Source organism: Crocuta crocuta, unplaced genomic scaffold, assembly GCF_008692635.1.
Source record: "Crocuta crocuta isolate KB4526 unplaced genomic scaffold, BGI_CrCroc_1.0 scaffold15, whole genome shotgun sequence".
NCBI lineage: Eukaryota > Metazoa > Chordata > Mammalia > Carnivora > Hyaenidae > Crocuta > Crocuta crocuta.
Genome location: NW_027530508.1, coordinates 1249319 through 1267218, shown reverse-complemented (window position 1 = coordinate 1267218; position 17900 = coordinate 1249319). Strand labels below are relative to the sequence as shown.

The 17900-nt window shown below is 44.7% G+C and overlaps 1 protein-coding gene and 1 long non-coding RNA gene across 5 annotated transcripts; both read right to left on the bottom strand.

Annotated features, from left to right (window-relative positions):
* Positions 1 to 1000: 1000 nt before the first annotated feature.
* Positions 1001 to 8151, bottom strand: LOC144233848 (uncharacterized). The gene is made up of 2 exons (XR_013335780.1): positions 8049 to 8151; positions 1001 to 1348 (listed from the first exon to the last, which is right to left on the bottom strand). It is a non-coding gene; the product is annotated as an uncharacterized LOC144233848 (long non-coding RNA).
* A 6879-nt stretch (positions 8152 to 15030) lies between these two features.
* On the bottom strand, positions 15031 to 16564 carry LOC144233887 (uncharacterized). 4 transcript variants are annotated; one of them, XR_013335791.1, is made up of 3 exons: positions 16500 to 16564; positions 16083 to 16202; positions 15031 to 15602 (listed from the first exon to the last, which is right to left on the bottom strand). XR_013335791.1 is itself a non-coding variant. In XM_077766931.1 (3 exons), exons 1-3 carry the CDS (start codon positions 16521 to 16523, stop codon positions 15464 to 15466), a joined length of 444 nt encoding a protein of 147 aa, XP_077623057.1. In that variant the 5' UTR covers positions 16524 to 16559; the 3' UTR covers positions 15031 to 15463. The 4 variants fall into 4 exon arrangements, 3 of the variants coding, with proteins under 3 accessions (XP_077623057.1, XP_077623058.1, XP_077623059.1); XM_077766931.1 differs by having other exon boundaries at positions 16083 to 16363; positions 16500 to 16559; XM_077766932.1 differs by having other exon boundaries at positions 15031 to 15587; positions 16083 to 16363; positions 16500 to 16559.
* Between the last annotated feature and the right edge of the window lie 1336 nt (positions 16565 to 17900).

Below are 17900 nucleotides of genomic sequence, written 5' to 3'. Positions count from 1 at the left end.
TAATACATGAAAATGTGCTCGCTGTAAAAAATTAAAACTCCCAACCACACAGAGTTATGTAGGCCGGAGCTTCTCAAACTTCCGTGTGGACATAACTCGTCTGGAGATCTTATGAAAGGCAAGTGTGACTCATGGAGTCACTGCGTTTCTAAGGAGATTATTTTGAATAGACAAGGGACAGTAATTGAAAATGTCTTTCACTCCCCTACAAGTTTGAGAAACGTCATTCTTTGCCTTTGTCTATATGCTGTGCCATTTGGTAATCCTAACTTAACCTCACCCTTGGCTTGGGAGAGAGGACTCTGAGGTCCTGTTCATAGCAGTAAGGGTGTGGGGGGGTTCTAGCATCTAGCTTCTTCTGTAATTCCTTGTATTATCCCACAAAGTAAAGCTGCCAAGCTTACTAGGTCTTTGCTGAATTGAATCTAGTTCATACAATAATCCAAACAATTTGGTCCTTGTTTCAGTTGGTTGAGGTTCCTTGGGTTGTGGATTTTCCCCCCAGCATGTGCAGGATGAGCCAAATCACTGATGAAATGGAGAATGGGGCAGAGCCAGAGCTAGAGCCCCACACAGTGCTACTCAAGACCGTTGGCCAACTGCCCTCATCAGTTGACCTCACTGCTACTCAATTAATCATGACTCTACTCTCCCTGCAGTCATCCAGCAACTAAGAGTATATACAAGGGGTGCCCGGGTAGTTCAGTGGATTAGGCGTCCAACTTCAGCTCAGGTCATGATCTCACAGTTCATGGTTTCAAGCCCCGTGTCAGGCTCTGTGCTGACAGCTCAGAGGCTGGAGCCTGTCTTCGGATTCTGTGTCTCCCTCTCTCTCTGACCCTCCCCTGCTCATACTCTTCTCTCTCTCTCTCTCAAAAATAAATAAAACATTAAAAAATAAATAAAACACAACCTTTTACAAAAATAAGAGTATATACAACACAATTCCTGTAGGGATGTCTCTGCTAATGAATGCTGCATATAAGACATGACGCCAAAATCGAGTCGCTTAAAACAACACATTTAGTATTTTGTGGTTTCTGTGGGTTAAGATTTCAGGTGCAGCCTCCATGGGTCATCTGGCTCAGGGTCTCGCAGGAAGCTGCCATTGAGGTGTTGGCTGGGGGCCGCAGACATCTTAGGGCTCAACCTGGAGAGGATTCACTTGCAAACTCACTCCTGTGGTTGTTGTAGGATTCAGTTCCTTGCTGAATTGTTGCTCTGTGGGCCTCACTTCCTTGCTGGCTGTTGGCCTGAGGCTGCCCCCCATTCCTTGCCGCACCAGCCTCTCCGTAAAGCAGATCCCAACATAGTAGTTTGCTTCATTAGAGCAAGCAGGAGAAAAGAGCTAGAGAGAGAGAACAAAACAGAAGTCATAGTCTTTTATAACTTACCATTGGAAATGCTATCTCATAACTTTTGTAAATTGCACTCAATTTACCAGGGGCAATTTACCAGGACATGGGTGAGGCTGGGAGCATTGCTGTAGAAGTTTTCTAATACAGAAGGGGAAGTTAGCTCTGACCTGCAGCAGGGCATATATATTAATTCTTTGACCCAACAATCCCATTTCTAGAAATCTAAGCCAAAGATACATTGGCAAAAATAAACAAAGATGTATGTACAGGGCTAATTATTGTGGCACATTTTGTAAATGGCAAAGATCTGGAAGTAACCCAGCTGTCCATTAGTAGGACACTGGCTGAATGAACCATGGTATCAGTGCTCTGCAGCTGTACATAAGAAATATCCATATACTGCTGTGGAGTGAATGAAATGTTTAGTTAAATGAAAAAAAAGTGAAGGGGTACCTGGCTGGCTTAGTCAATAGAACATCTGACTCTTGATCTGAGGACCATGAGTTCAAGCCCCATGTTGGGCATGGAGCCTACTTAAAAAAAAGAGTGGTGGGGCGCCTGGGTGGCTTAGTCGGTTAAGCATCCGACTTTCGCTTGGGTCATGATCTTGCGGTTCGTGGGTTCGAGCCCCGCGTCGGGCTCTGTGCTGACTGCCAGCTCAGAGCCTGGAGCCTGTTTCAGTCTGTGACTCCCTCTCTCCCTGACCCTCCCCTGCTCACGCTGTCTCTCTCTCTCTCCTAGAAATAAATAAAAAAAAATAAAAAAAATTTAAAAAAATAAAAATAAAAAAAAGAGTGGTGACACCTGGGTGGCTCAGGTGGTTAAGCAACTGACTTTTGGTTTTAGCTCAGGTCATGATCTCATGGTTCATATGGAGCCCCACACTGGGCTCTATGCTGACTGTGCAGAGTCTGCTTAGAATTCTCTCTCTCCTTCTCTGCCCCCCGCCAAAATAAATAAACATTAAGAAAAAAGTAGGGCACCTGGGTGGCTCATTTGGCTGAGCATCTGACTCTTGATTTTGGCTCAGGTCATGATCTCACAGTTGTGAGCTTTAGCCCCACATTGGGCGCTGTGCTACGTGTGGAGCCTGCTTAAGAGTCTCTCCCTCTGCCCCTCCCACCTCAAAAAACTTGAAAAAAATGTATAATCTTTTATTTAAGAAAAAAAACCCAAAGCTTTTAGTTAAAGAATTGAGGCTTGGCATCCCATGTGACTTTAAAATCTTGGGCCTGGTTTCCTCTGGCCTCTTCTCCACACTGCTTTTCCTATGCTGATTTTGCTTTGCATGTTTTCCCTGTAATAAATCTTAGCCATGAGTGTTACCAAAACCAAAAGAATTTGGACTGGAATCTCTTATCTATTTTCATGAAAGGGTAAACAAAAGCTAATTGAAAAAATGGTTACCTGGGGTGCCTGGGTGGCTCAGTTGGTTAAGTGTCCGGCTTTGGCTCAGGTCATGATCTTGTGATTCATGAGTTTGAGCCCCATATCAGGCTCTCTGCTGTTGGCATGAAGCCTGCTTTGAATCGTTTGTCTCCCCCTTGCTGGCCCTCCTCTGCTCATTCTCTCTCTCAAAATAAATAAATAAACATAAAAAAATTGGTCACTTACACAGAAAGGTCTGGAACAGAGAAGAGGGTTCAAGGATAGAAGCTAGACTTTTCTGGATGTGCCTTGTTTTGTAGATTAGATTTTGGAACCGTGTTACTATTTTACATAATTATATAACAAAGTTAAATTTAAAATTTTTTATATCTCTAAAAATTGAATCAAAATGGGGGAAAAAATAACTCAATTGTGTAAGGAATTGATGCCTGAATCACACAGAGAGGAATTATTTCAACTTTAAAGCACAACAACTTGATTTTTCATCCCTAGTGCAACATATCCCAAGGACAAAAAGAACTGCAATGAAATCTTAAATAGTATTTTAAGTAATCACGTTGTTGGTAATGTTGATATTTTTATCCCGAAATCATTATCTCTAATGATAAAGCAAATAAGTAGTGAATGTTGTTAAGAATTTAGATTTTCAGGGTAAGATAAAACCAAAGAAATTAAGAACTCTATAACCTTAAAAAGAAATGGAAAAATATTAGTATAAATTTATGATACAGTTTTCTCTTTAAAATACATTTTCTTGGGGTGCCTGGGTGGCTCAGCCAGTTAGCATCTGACTTCGGCTCAGATCATGATCTCATGGTTCGTGGGTTCGAGCCCCGCGTTGGTCTCTGTCTGACAGCTAGCTCAGAGCCTGGAGCCTGTTTCGGATTCCGTGTCTCCCTCTCTCTCTGACCCTCCCTTCTTCATGCTGTCTCTCTCTTTCTCTCAGAAATAAATAAAAACATGAAAAAACACATAAAAATATATTTTCTAGCTCTATCTGCTAAAAGGGCCTAGAAACAATGAACAACCCAGTAGTAATGTGCATGCCTAGTGTCCGAATTGTGGCCTCTAAACATCATTTTCCATGGATAGAAATAATTACTCCTTGAAGAAATGTCTGATTCAAGATCTGGGCAGGAAATTTACAGAGCTGAGGCTAGACTTCCCTGTCATACCAGAGAACAAAAAAGCTATTTAAGACTACTAGAGGGGCGCCTGGGTGGCTTAGTCGGTTAAGCGACCAACTTCAGCTCAGGTCATGATCTCACGGTTGGTGGGTTCCAGCCCCGCATCGGGCTCTGTGCTGACAGCTAGTGAAGAGCCTGAAATTAAGTCCTCCATTCAGAGCAACCTCGGGCTGCATGTAGCCCAGTTCCAGGAAAAGCTTCAGCTGAAGCCACCCTCAGGACCACCCAGATCAGCCAATCAAAAGAAATGTGTAACATTCCTGTGTCTGAGTCAGGGCTGGGAACCGCAGGTAGTTACTCTGTACAAACTAGCCAATCACTCACTGCTTGTCTAAACCCCAGGTAGGCCCTTTGAGCTCACCTTATAATTGGTCATTTTCAAAGAACTCTCAAAGGTCATGATTGGGTCCTGCCAAAAGTAACGGACGCCTCACGGATACTGAATGGTCAAAACTATAACCATGGGTGCTGTACAATTATGATTGGTGCTTATGTGATGATGCAAAACGTACAACATGTGCACTGTAACACCCCCGTCCCTTACCCCATAAAAACCCTGCTCGCTATTGTTCGAGGCTTCTCCTTGCTGCCGCTGCGCTGGTAGACGGGTGAGCCCCTGCTCGAGCTTGTAATAAAGACCCTTATGTGCTTGCATCGGTGACAGCTCCTTAGTCTCAGGGGACTCACAATTCGGGCACAACACTAGCTGAGAGCCTGGAGCCTGTTTTAGAGTCTGTGACTCCCTCTCTCTCTGACCATCCCCTGCTCACGCTGTCTCTCTCTCTCTCTCTCTCCTAGAAATAAATAAAACATTAAAAAAAAAAGAAATAAAACGTTAAAAAAAAAGACTACTAGGCTAGGGGCACCTGGGTGGCTCAGGCAGTTATGCATCCAACTCTCTCTCAAAATAAATAAATAAGCTTATGGAAAAAAAACGACTGCTAGAATCATGTTGAAATGACTACAGAATCAGTATGAAGACCTTCCATGGGCCAATTTGAACATCAAAAAGAATGACTCCAATGGATTGAAATTCATCAAATGTTTTTAAAATGCGTGAATTCATAACAATACTAAAAAGAAAAAAGATGCTAGAAAACCAATTCATTCTGAAAACTGGCCAATAAGGAGAAAGAATTAATCCTCCCTTAAAAAAAGACTGGGGAGAAGTGTGCTGGGCTGGGTCAGTCAGTATAGGATATGACTCTTGATCTGAGGGTCGTGAGCTTGAGCCCCATGTTGGGTATGGAGCCTACTTAAAATTTAAAAAAATTTTTTCAATTAAAAAATCAATCTTGCTTTTTCTATACAAGTTGTACTTCAGGATACCAAAGTGTTGAAGGTTCTTTATAAGAGAATTCCAGGTAATTAAGTGAAGAAGAGACAAAAGAATTAGAATATCACAATTTTGCAGCCTCTAATAAAATAATGGCTGTATCACCATTAGGCAATATCACCAGTAGTTGCTAAAACCGTAGGTAAAAAGCTGATGGAGAACTTTATAATGGATGGACCAATCTGATGAATGACCAATGTTAACATCTCAGAGATAATAATGCAAATCATTAGTTAATGTTAAGAAATAGGATTTTCCTGTTCTCCTGATCAAATGAGGAAGTAAAGAGTACCACCTATGATGAACTGTGTGTTTTTAAAATTTTTTAACATTTATTTATTTTTGAGAGACAGAGTATGAGCAGGGGAGGGACAGAGAGAGAAGGAGTCACAGAATTCAAAGCAGGCTCCAGGCTCTGAGCTGTCAGCACAGCACCTGATGTGGGGCTCAAACTCACGAACGGTGAGATTATGACCTGAGCTGAAGTTGGCCGCTTAACTGACTGAGCCACCCAGGCGCCCCATGAGTTGTTTTAAATAAAGCAAATCTGAATCTAATCAAGCTTTTAACACAAGGATGGAGTCCTCAAAATCTGGAATGAAGAAATTCTTCAGGACAAACAACCTGGCTTCTTCAATAAATACAGTGCAAGAAAAATAATGGAGAAAGAACTTACAGGTTAAAAAAGATTTAAGAGATGAAGCAGTGAAATGCAATATGTTGACCTTGTTTGGAAAATGAATTTGCCACAGCCATTATAAAAGCAAGATTGACAATCAGGGAAATTTAAATAATGTGATGTTTCATGATACTTGAGTTCTGTACATTTTTGTTTTCCGTAATCAAAATGTAAGCCACATTTTTCTTTTGTGTCCCGATAGCATGAGACTTCGCTAGGTGTGTTACTGAAACTACAGAGCCATGGCACCCACATCATTTTTTTGAGCTACCAGCTAGTAACTGCATCAACAAAGGAATAATAGCTGATATTTGTTAAACACTTGCTATGTGCCAGAAACAATTCTAACCCCTCCACATATCTTATTTAACTTTAACCCAAAGCCCACTACATTTTTTAATCTTTCTGTTAAAATAGACAATATATATTTTTTTCAGTGTATGCTGTGGGAATCACTCCACAGTATCTAAAGATGTTACAGATTCCTTTTGATGGCTTCACAGTTTTCCATTGTGTGGACCTGTCATCGGTTATTCAACTGAGGTTTAGCTAGGTTAAGCAGCTTGCCCCAAATTACTCAGCTGGTGCGGGTAGAGTTAGAACCGAGGTCTGGCTGGGCTGCCTGGGTGGCTCTGTCGTTAAGCATCTAACTGACTTTGGCTCAGGTCATGATTTCATGGTTCATGAGTTCGAGTCCCACATTGGATGAGCTGGAGCCCTGCTTCTCTCTCTCTCTCTCTCTCACTTTCTCTCTGCCCCTTGCTCTCTTATACTCTCTCTCTCTCAAAGCAAAACAAAACAGAAACAAGGTCTGGCTGGGGCGCCTGGGTGGCTTAGTCGGTTAAGCGTCCGACTTTCGCTTAGGTCACCATCTCACGGTTCGTGGGTTCGGGCCCTGCGTCGGGCTCTGTGCTGACAGCCAGCTCAGAGCCTGGAGCCTGGTTCCAATTCTGTGTCTCCCTCTCTCTCTGACCCTCCCCTGCTCATGCTGTCTCTCTCTCCTAGAAATAAATAAAAACACTGAAAAAAAATTAAAAGAAAAAAAAAGAAACAAGGTCTGGCTGACTCCAAAGCCTGTATTCTAAACTAGTGCTCCCCCAAACTTTAATACATATATGAATCACCTGGGGTTTTTGCTAAAATTGCAGACTTTAGGTGGGTCTGGAGTGGGGCCAGAGAGTCTGCATTTCCTACAAACTACTAATTGTGCCAAAGTAAGGCCAGCCTAGAAAACTTAAACTGGGAATTAAAAACTACTGATGCCTGGGTCCCCCCCCGCCCCAGAGAGGCCAACTTCATTTGCCTGGGATGTGGCCTGGCGTTCTTTACCTCCCAAAGTTCCCCAGGTGATTCTTGGGTATAGTCTGGACTGAGAACAACTATCTCAGAAGCCTGTTTGTTTTGAGGAATTCTTCCACCATTACTAATCTGCACCTTATCAAGCTGGCTCCTGGGCAGGAGTTGATTGGCATCAGGTGCTTTAAAGCAGCCTGGCGCCACACTGCAGCCTACTTCAATGACCTTATCTGGGGTTAGTTCTACTTTTACGTCTGATGGCCCACTGTGTGGCAACTACATATCTATTGGGCTAGGGGAGAGTACTGAAAAATGATAAAGTCATGGCTCCTTCTCTCAAGGTGTTTACAACCCAGCTGTTTTTACCTGTGGGTAAGCCCCAGAAACAGTAGAAAGAAGAGAGAGTGTTGAGGTTTATGGGCCGAAAGCACCATACCTACCTGTGCTTCTCTGAAAGACTGATAGGAGTCAGATAGTGATCAAAAAACTTCAGAAGTTTTTCAACTTTTGAAGCTGTTTGGAGAATATGGTTTTAGGTCTATAGCTAGGTGCTTTAAGCCTTGAATTTGACAGTCTTGTCTACCTGTTCATGGTGGTTCTGGGTACTTCAGGCGTCCCCTCGATCCCCACAGGGTAGGCTCTTCTGTGATTGCAGACAGCAGACCGGAGAGCCCACACCCCACAAGCCCCCGACACTCGCAGGGGAGGGAGTTAGGGCCCAGCCAAGCATGCCCACTTCCTTCTTTCAAATTTACCAATCAGATAATGCATTCATCTTCCTGTGGGGAGGGAAGTGTCCTTACCTTGAACCCAATAGGCGGCTGCTTTCTCTGGCCACACTTACGGCCAGCCCCAGTGCCGCATGATAGTTGTGCACATGAAAGGAGCTCAGGGGTGCTTTGGGTCTGTCAGGTTGATTCATTGGTTTCCCAGAACCCCAGCTGCTCCAACTTCTACAGTCTCCAAGGGAGTCAGGTCACTATGCATACCTTGTCATTCCGTACTGATAGGGTTGTTTTAAATTCCTTTGGGCTTACAGTTAAGGCTTCATTCATTTGGAGCCCTTTGATTTGAAGATATTTCAGGCAGGGAACAATATGATTTTTGTTTTATTCAGACGTATACTCGATCAAAAGTATTCAGTAAGAGCCCTGTGCTAGGCCCTCTGGGCACAGTGACAAACCAATGACACAGGGTCCCTGCATCATGCAATTGCAGTCCAGTGGAGAAATGGGTGTGAGAGGAGAAAATAAACAAGTATACAATAAAAAAAGGTTTTGGGGCACCTGGGTGGCTCAGTTGGTTAAGCGTCAGACTTTGGCTTGGGTCATGATCTTGCAGTTTGTGAGTTTGAGCCCTGCGTCGGGCTATGTGCCGACAGCTCAGAGCCTGGAGCCAGCTTCGGATTCTGTGTCTCCCTCTCTTTCTGCCCTCCCCCGCTCATGCTCTGTCTCTCTCTTTCAAAAAAAAAAAAATTAAAATAAATAAATAAAATAATAAAAAGGGATTGAGTTCCTTGAAGGGAACTATGGCAAAGAAGAAATGAGGGACATTTTCTTACAAAGTTCAGTAAACACTTACCATTTGACCCATTCCAATAGATGAGATCCTGTGTTCCCAGAGAGACATGTACACACATTTCAGAGCAGTTTTATTCGAGATAGCCAACAACTGTTAGTGACCCAAATGTCCACAAGCTGGCGAATGCATAAACGAAATAAGGTATTTCCATATAATGGAGAGCTATTCAGCAATAAAAAAAGAACAAACTCCTGAGACACCAACAGCCTGGATGAATCTCAAAAACATCATGCTGAAAGAAGCCAGATTCAAAAGAATATATACGAAATGATTCCATGTATATAAAACCCTGAAAAAGACAAATATAAGCTGTAGAGATAGAAATCGGGTCAGCGGCTGCTTGGGACCATGGCTGGCGAATGCTGGGGAAGGGGCACAGGGAACCTTCGGGATGATGGGGAAGTTCCGGATGTGGTGATGGTGCCCACATTTATCTACACTCCCCAAACTGTGTGCTTAAAATGGATGCATCTTATTATATATAGTAAATTGTGCATCGATAAAAGTTGATTAAAATGTAACTGGAGTAGAGACGAAGGAAATAAAAAATAGAAATGGGGACGAGCAGGAAGGAGAAGGCACATGTACTTAGAGAAGGTGGGTGGGGGGGACGCTTGGAGCGAGAGGACATTAAGCCGAGGCCTATGCGTGGAGAGGGCCAGAGGAGGGAAGCGTGAAGATGGGTGGTGGGCTGGGGCGGGGGAAGCTCTCCAGGCAGTAGGAATAGCAGATACAAAGGCCCTGAGGTAAGGAAGAGCCGAGGAAAACTGCTTTTCCTATGATAGTTAACTGGATTGAGAAGGCTGACCTGGGGATTTTTGGCCTACCTAAAAGTAACAAAGTACCTTTGAAGAATTTGAGTAGCACCCCCCCACACACAACCTGCAAACATTAATAACTAATAACTAGGCACCCTCTTCTATGCATTGGTCCAGGACCCATTATGACCTCTTGATGACACTTTATAAGCCATTCATTTAAGTCGATGTACGAGGGTATTGGTGCGTCATACAGTGTTTCCCTGAAATGCCTAACTTCACACTTTCTTTAATGTATATTGGTGTTCTCTTTCAGTGAATCTGACCAGCGCCAGGGATTCTGAAAGGACACCACAATACAGTTCTATGGTAACCTCCATCTGCCACAATAAGATAGATAATTCTTCCTGTCTGCATTTGTCTTTTCAGCTGCATGAAATCTAAGGATCCTTGAGAAATGGGCTCTCAGCCCTTAGGTTAGGAAAGTTATAGTTCAGGATGTTGGATCACAGGAGAGGACAGGATGAGTGGCCTTGATAATCAGGGCTTAGTTTCCATCATTATTGTTTTAAGACGCTGGTTCCAAGTAAGAGAAGACAATGTAAGCTTGATTAAGATAAAAAGGAGTGTTAAAAAATTGTTTTTAATGTTTATTTATTTTGGGGGTAGAGGGGCAGAAAGAGAGGAAGACACATGATCCAAAGCAGGCTCCAGGGTCCGAGCTGTCAGCACAGAGCCTGATGCAGGGCTGGAATCCACAGACTACGAGATCATGACTTGAGCAGAAGTCAGATGCTTAACCGACTGAGACACCCGGGTGCCCCTGAAATGTTTTTTAAAATTTAAATGTTTATTGGGGTGCCTGGGTGGCTCAGTTGGTTGGGCGTCCGACTTTGGCTCAGGTCATGAACTCACGGTTTGTGGGTTCGAGCCCCACGTTGGGCTCTGTGCTGACAGCTAGCTCAGAGCCTGGAGGCTGCTTCAGATTCTGTGTCTCCCTCTCTCTCTGACCCTCCCCTGCTCATCTGTCTCTCTCTCTCAGAAATAAATAAAAGCATTAAAAAAATTTAAATGTTTATTTATTTTGACAGAGATGTGTGAGTGGGGTAGAGGCAGAGAGAAGAGGAGAGAGAGAATCTCAAGTAGGCTTCGTACCATCAGCACAGAGCCCATTTCAGGGCTGGAACGCACCACAAGATCATGACCTGAGCCAAAATCAAGAGTCAAATGCTAGGGTGTCTGGGTGGCTCAGTCAGTTAAGTGTCTGACTTCAGCTCAGGTCATGATCTCATGGTTTGTGAGTTCAAGCCCCACATCGGGCTCTGTGCTGACAGCTTGGAGCCTGGAGTCTGCTTTGGATTCTGTGTTTCTCTCTCTCTCAAAAATAAATAAACGCTAAAAAGAGAAAAGAGTCGGATGCTTAACTGACTGAGCCACCCAGGGGCCCCAAGAAATCTATTTTAATGTTACAGGAAGGGACCCAGAGACAGGAAAGTAATCAGCCCAGGAAAGGATGGAAATGAGCAGGCCTGAAAGAAATAGGAAAGCACCCTCGTTTTCCTGTTTTGCTCAGTGCATCTGTCATTCTTGGGTGTCTCTGCAGACCAACTTTCTTGGTTCTTTTGCCTGCATGGGGGATGTGGGATCGCACTTTGAGTCCCCATCCCAAGCTTGTGGGGTTATGCAGTACGAACATAGCTGTTGGGGCCTGATCTACAGGTGGGTAGAGGGATTTCTGGGAGGAGTGGTTGTGAGGTGGCACGTACCAAACATTGTCTACTACAAAGATTTTAGTATTTTAAAGGATCCTGAAATTGATATTGCCACTGTAATCATTTGTTAACTTGTATGTGTGTGTGTGTGGGTGGGTGTGCGCGTGTGTGCCTGTGCGCGTGTGTGTATTACACTGTGAAAGGCACTGTGGGGAATATGAAGATGCAAACTCTTATTCGAATACCTCTCATAATCTAGTTGAGATTATAAAACATGCATACCAAGGATGTTAAGGAAGTGATGTATGTCATTTAGGGTGACATAAAAGATTGGAAGGTTCATGCCTAACTGTGGTCGTCAGTGAAGGCTTTAAGGAGGTAAAACCATGGGCCAAACCATGGAAGTTGGGTTGGATTTGGATAAGCAGAAATGTGGTGGGAAGGAATTTCATGTAGGGATGAAGGATGAGGCTTACAGCTGGATAAGAGTCAAGTCTGTCTGGAGAACTAGGAGATTCATTTTGCTAGAACAAGCTACATAATGAGTGTATTCTGTAATGAGGAAAAGTGGAAAGATGCTAAATGTGGGGCTCCTTGGATTTTTTTTAAAGTTTATTTTGAGAGAGAGAAAGAGTGAGTGGGGGAAGGGTAGTGAGAGAATCCCAAGCAGGCTCTGCACTGTCAGCAAAGAGCCCAACATGGAGCGCAAACCCACAAGCTGCAAGATCATGACATGAGCTGAAGTCAGACGCTTAACCAACTGAGCCACCCAGGAGCCCCAGATGTTCAGTGTTGTGGACTCTGTTCTATAGGCCAAGAAGCTATCAAACCCTTTTAAACAGGGAGGAGATTATACCAGAACAGTGGTTTAGTATGATTAACCTGGGAGCAGTGGGCCTGGAAAGTAAACCAGAGGCAGAACGAATGTTTAGGAGGCAATGGAACTAAGTTACTGANGCTGACAGCTCAGAGCCTGGAGCCTGCTAAGGACTGTGTCTCCGCCTCTCTCTGCCCCTCCTCTGCTCACGCTTTCTCTCTCTCTCTCTCTCAAAATAAAATTAAAAAAATAAAATAGAGATGGTGATTTTTATATATAGAAATGAATTTCCCAGTGTGTCTAAGGGAAAATTTCTGTGAAAAAAGGGTTCCAGGGGCGCCTGGGTGGCTTAGTCGGTTAAGCGTCCGACTTTCGCTTAGGTCATGATCTCGCGGTTTGTGGGTTCGAGCCCCGCGTCGGGCTCAGTGCTGACTGCCAGCTCAGAGCCTGGAGCCTGTTTCAGAGTCTGTGACTCCCTCTCTCTCTGACCCTCCCCTGCTCACGCTGTCTCTCTCTCTCTCTCCTAGACATAAATAAAACATTAAAAAAATTTAAAAAAAAAAAAGAAAAAAGGGTTCCATGGTCAACTACATTTGGAAGATAGCTACATACCTCAGCTACCTCTTGGAGGTTCATCATGCCCTTCAGAATACTAAAGCTTTAAGAAAATGACTTAAGTTTGCCTTATATTTCCCAAACTTACTTGAGCACAGTGGTAAGCTATTTGTTGCTATCTGGTAATAGTATCCAAATCAGGGATATTTAGTTAAAGATAAGTAGGCCTTGAGCTTGAAAGCAGAAAAAATTTTCAATCCTTTCAATATTTGGGAAAGTCTGAATTGTTCTAAATTCATTACATTTCTTCTTCGATTTTCTGTCTCTGTTCTCCTGAGACAAGTTGAGCTTTATTTCTGAAAGCAGGTAACATTCATATTGCCTGTGAACTCTGGTGAGACCAGAATGCCACATGCTAGCTATTCTCTGTGTGAATGTGCACATGCACATATAACACGCATCTCTATCCCTCTTCAGTAGTGGATTCTGGGCCAGGGGCCAAGCCTTGGAAGAATGTCTAGGGGCTTAACAACTTCATGTTCTTATAGTTTTTTGTCCTTTGGGAGAGATAATAGGCAAGGTTTTCCCAAATTCTCCATGCCATTATACTCTGGAAAAAAAGACCTGTGCCTGACAGGGGCCTGATCCTATGCTCTTCATTTCCCTGGCACCAATATAGCCCAGTGAAAGGAGAGAGAACTTGTTCTATAAACCTCTGTGGCTTGGCACTTTTGTGATCACGCATTTAAGTTCTTTTACTCTCCAGTTGCTCTACTTTAGCTGCACGAGACCTCACAGGCAACTCAGGGAGGGTCTGTCCCCTGGCTCTTAGAAAGTAGTAAAAGATGAGGATGTGAATCTACTCACATCCTCTGGGGTCCAGAGGGCAGACTGTGGGCCCTAAGATCGCCTCCAATGACTCTCTCCCTCCTGCTATTCATGTCCTTATGTAGGGCCACTTTGAAGAGGGCTGATCTGCATAATAATAGGGTATTGGCTATTACAATAGGCTGTTGCAGAAACAATGGAAGTATGACTTCCCAGGCTAGATCTTAAAAGATATTGCAACTTGTGCATGTTTTTCCTTGAATCATTAGCTTCGGGATCCCTGGTGTCATGTTGTGAGGACATTCAAGCAACCCTATGAAGAGGCCCATGTTGTGGGAGCCGAGGCCTCTTGCCAACAGCCAGGACCAGCTTGCCAGTCATGTGAATAAGCCATCTTGGAAGTGGGTCCTTCAGACCGTATGCCCTCAGCTGACTGCAACTTCATGAAAGACCCGGAGCCAGAGCCACCCAGCTAAATCACTCCCAAACCCTTGACCTACAAAAACTGAGATAGTATATATTCATTACTGTTCTCAGCCACCAAGTTTTGGGGTTATTTCTGACCTAGCAGTAGGCACCTAATATGGTCGATGTGTATTCTGTATGATGTTTTGTCACTGAAATGGCACTACATTTGCAAATCATTACTTTAGAATTTGATTAGTTCCTCTGAAGCACTGTGCTTATTATGATCTCTGTGCTTATTCCGATGTGTATTCCAGAAAACTGGTTTCTCCCTACGGGTAAATAACAGACAAATGGTAAAAAACTTAATGACGCTGTCCCTCTAAATGATGCTGTGTGTTATAATAACTGCAGAGAAAGGAAACCTTTTTTTTTTTTTAATTTTAATGTTTTTTATTTTTTGAGAGAGAGACAGAGTGCTAGCATGGGAGGAGCAGAGAAAGAAGGGGAGACACAGAATCCAAAGCAGGTTCCAGGCTCCGAGCTGTCAGCACAGAGCCTGAGGTGGTGCTCAGACCCACAAACGATGCTGAAGTTGGGCACTTACCCGACTTGAGCCAACCAGGTGCCCCAAAAAGGGAACCTCTTAATTGCTACTTTCATTGACTTTTGGGGGGAAAAATCTAAGCTTAATTATGGGCTTACTTTGCTCTAGGACAAATCTTCATTTTTTAAAATAAATGCTTTAAGTATAAGACACATAAAGTGCATAAGTGAACATCTGGATGAAATATTGCAAAGTGAACACACTCACGTAGCCATCACCTAGACCAAAGAACCTGAACAATACCAGCCTTACAGAAGTCTAATCTGTTGCCCTCTCCTGACCCCTCTCTTCCCCTTCCCCCGGCCCCCAAACACCATCATTCTGACTTCTCACATTTATTAACGTTGAACTTCATGTCAATCACATGGTATGCATTCTTTAGCGTCTGGTTTCTTTTGCTCAGTTTGTTTGCATTTTTACTTTTAGGATTATAAACATCTTGCCTAACTGCCATTAGTATACGTTTCATCTGTTATTTTGCATAAGCTTTAATGATAGGCACACACTAAGTTTACACCAGGGAATGAAGAAACATACATTTATTTAAAATGACAAAAAGCCTTCCAGTAATTTATGGGAATTTTACTGAATCTGTGCCTTTTGGTAACTGTAATGCAGAGACTGGCTGAACTTCTCAGGAATCGGGGCTCTATCATTTTTTAAGCTGTGTGCCTCTGCTTAAGTTGCCTCATCATCCAAGTGTTGCTGGGAGGATGAGATGACATGTAAGGGCACTATGTACACTGCCAAACAAAAAAACCAAAATACCACAACCCCCCCCCAAAAAAAACTACACCTATTTTGGTTGTTTTGATATTGGGGTTCATCTTGGCAGCCTTAGGTGATGATTCTTGATTCTTCAGGATGATCGATCAGAGCTCACAGACTTGGATGAAAGCTCCCTCAGGTCAAGAAGGACCAGTGTGGTGAGGTGTAGGCAGAAAGATAAGCAACACTAGGGACTGAGATTTTGAAGGCTAGGTACAGGTGTTCTTAGTTCTTGTAGGATCCATCTGGGGTGGCTTCTTGCAGGAGCAGGGATTTCCAGAGTTTTGGATATAGGGTTTTCAGGGTTATTCCTACAATGAGGGGAACTAGTTTGGAGTGAGCATGGTTAATTCTATTCAACAGACAAGGGAGAAGCTCATCTTTCTCGTTCAGCCGGCTACTAGCAGTTATTACGTGAAAAGTAAAGAAAATGAGGGCTATCACTCAAGGGACATTACAGTGTCCTGGGGGTGGGGTGGGGTGGGGTGGGGAGGCACTTATGAAACTCATAGTCCTGTTAAACTTCATGGAGTGAGAGAGTGCCTTGGGGTACAGAGCAAGGTGGGATCATTTGGAGAAGGGACGGTTGGAAGGGCCTTTGGTAGGTGTGAATGGTCAGTGTCTCAGGGCTGGAGGGGACTGTGATCTCGCCCTCCAANTCAAGGCAGTCACCAAATCCTTCCATGTCCCCCCAGTGGACCGCACAGAAAAGGAATCCAGAGTGTCCTTCAAAACGCCAACCCTACTCCTGGACTCCCACACCCCCTCCTTCAGCACTGGAGGGTGGCGTAGGATTTATAACCCACCTCTTTCTTCCAGTTGCCATGGAGACCAGCCCCAGACCTTTCTTTCCTTCTGGTACCGGGAACATTTCTCCAACGCAGGCGGAATGGAGGGGGCTTGGCCCAAATACGCCAGTGGCAGTGCTAAGGGAGAGGGTGGTGGTAAAAAAGAGCGTGGAGGGCCTGGCGGTCTCGACGGCGGCGGCGGCACCAGGCCGAGGGACAAAGGCTAAGGTCAGCCGCGGTTCAAACCCTTCTGTCTGCCAACAACTAGTGGCCAGACGCTTGGGGGACACACTGCTGGGCTGCAAGAGGGCGCGGGTAGAAGGAGAGGGATGCAGCAGCGGTGCGGGACTCTGAGGCCAGGTCCCCCCCCCAGGGTCTTCCCCCACCCTCCAGCCCTCAGCAAGTGCGGGCGGGTGCGCCGACCCCTCTACCCACACGTCCATTGGGCGGCGCCGCCATCGCTCTCCGCTCAGCAACACCGCCTTCTTCGCGGCCAAGCTCCGATCCCCTCCCCCGCCACTCTCCGCCCCTCCCCGTCCTGGGAGCCTTTCATTGGACGGGGGCGCGGTCGATCCGCCTCGAGTGAGGGAGACGATTGGACGCGANGCGGCTCCCCCAACCCCCTTCCGGCGCGGCCGCCGTTTTTCCCGCGCGCTCGCGTGGGGACAGTGCCCCCGCACGGTGGTCCCAGGTTGGTGCACGGGCTGACACCCGGCTGGAGGCCTCGGGTCCAAGTTTGGGGGGTTGGGGTCGGGCCCCCGCCCAGACCTCGCGCGCAGTGGTCCGCTCTTGCGGGTGGTGGAAGTGGAGGGTCTTTACCCCGGACCCTTTCTCCCTCTCCTTAGCTCTTTGGGCATTCTTTGCCCGAGAATCACATGATTTTATCGTCGAGAAGGCTTCTTTTGACTCATTTCCACCGCCTCCCCTCCCCCCGAGTCCTTTGAATCCCCCATGTCTGTTTTCCGTGGGTCCCCAAGAGCGATGTCCAAGACGTTAAATCCCGTTAATCTGTAGATTTCGCCCTTCCTGGAAAATGGTTAAGTGGCCCTTGAGTTGCTGCAGGCCTAAAACTGGATTCCGTGTTCTGTGCACTTAACCTTTGTCTGCTTTTCCTACTGTGAGAATTCGGGTCATCTCTCGTCCAGATGTCTTTATTTTCTTTGTACCTATTTGCTGATACTCACGATTCAGCCTGTAGCGTTCTGGGCATTAAGGCTTTTTCTTTTGAGGGAATCTCGCCTTGGCAGTTGCACATGCTCTTTGCGGAGGGAGAATCGGTTTCTCCATTTTCTTATCAGGCTGCTTTTTCCTGCGTTGTGACCTAGTCCAAATATTTTCAGCCCTTTAAAGGTGACATCCTCAGTCTAGTAGCTATTGCTATTGTTGAAAGTATCCACTGTCTTAATACTCTAATATAAGCTTTATCATTTAGTGACATTTTACATATGGTTAGGTTTTTTTTTTTTTTTGGTCTTGTTGCCAAATTCCTTTCAGGAAATCCGCTTGTTTTAAACGCAGGTTATGAGAGTGAGAGAAAGTGGCAGCATGAGTGTGAGGTCTTTATTGCATGGTCTTGTACCTCGGCCCAGCCACCTGGTTGCTTTACTTTCGTCTTAACATTATTTGGATGACTAAATGTTAAATGTAGCCCTGTTTTGCTGTGAAAAATTTGGGAGTCTGAATTATTTTGTCTTTTCCTGTCTTGAAAGAAATCTGGAAAACAGATTAACTGCTCTCAGTCTGTACCATTTTTAGAGCCAGTTACCTGGTTTGTGTTTTATTTGAGAAGCACCTGTTTTTTAGGTACTGCAAAACATTAGTTAATGGCTTTGTACT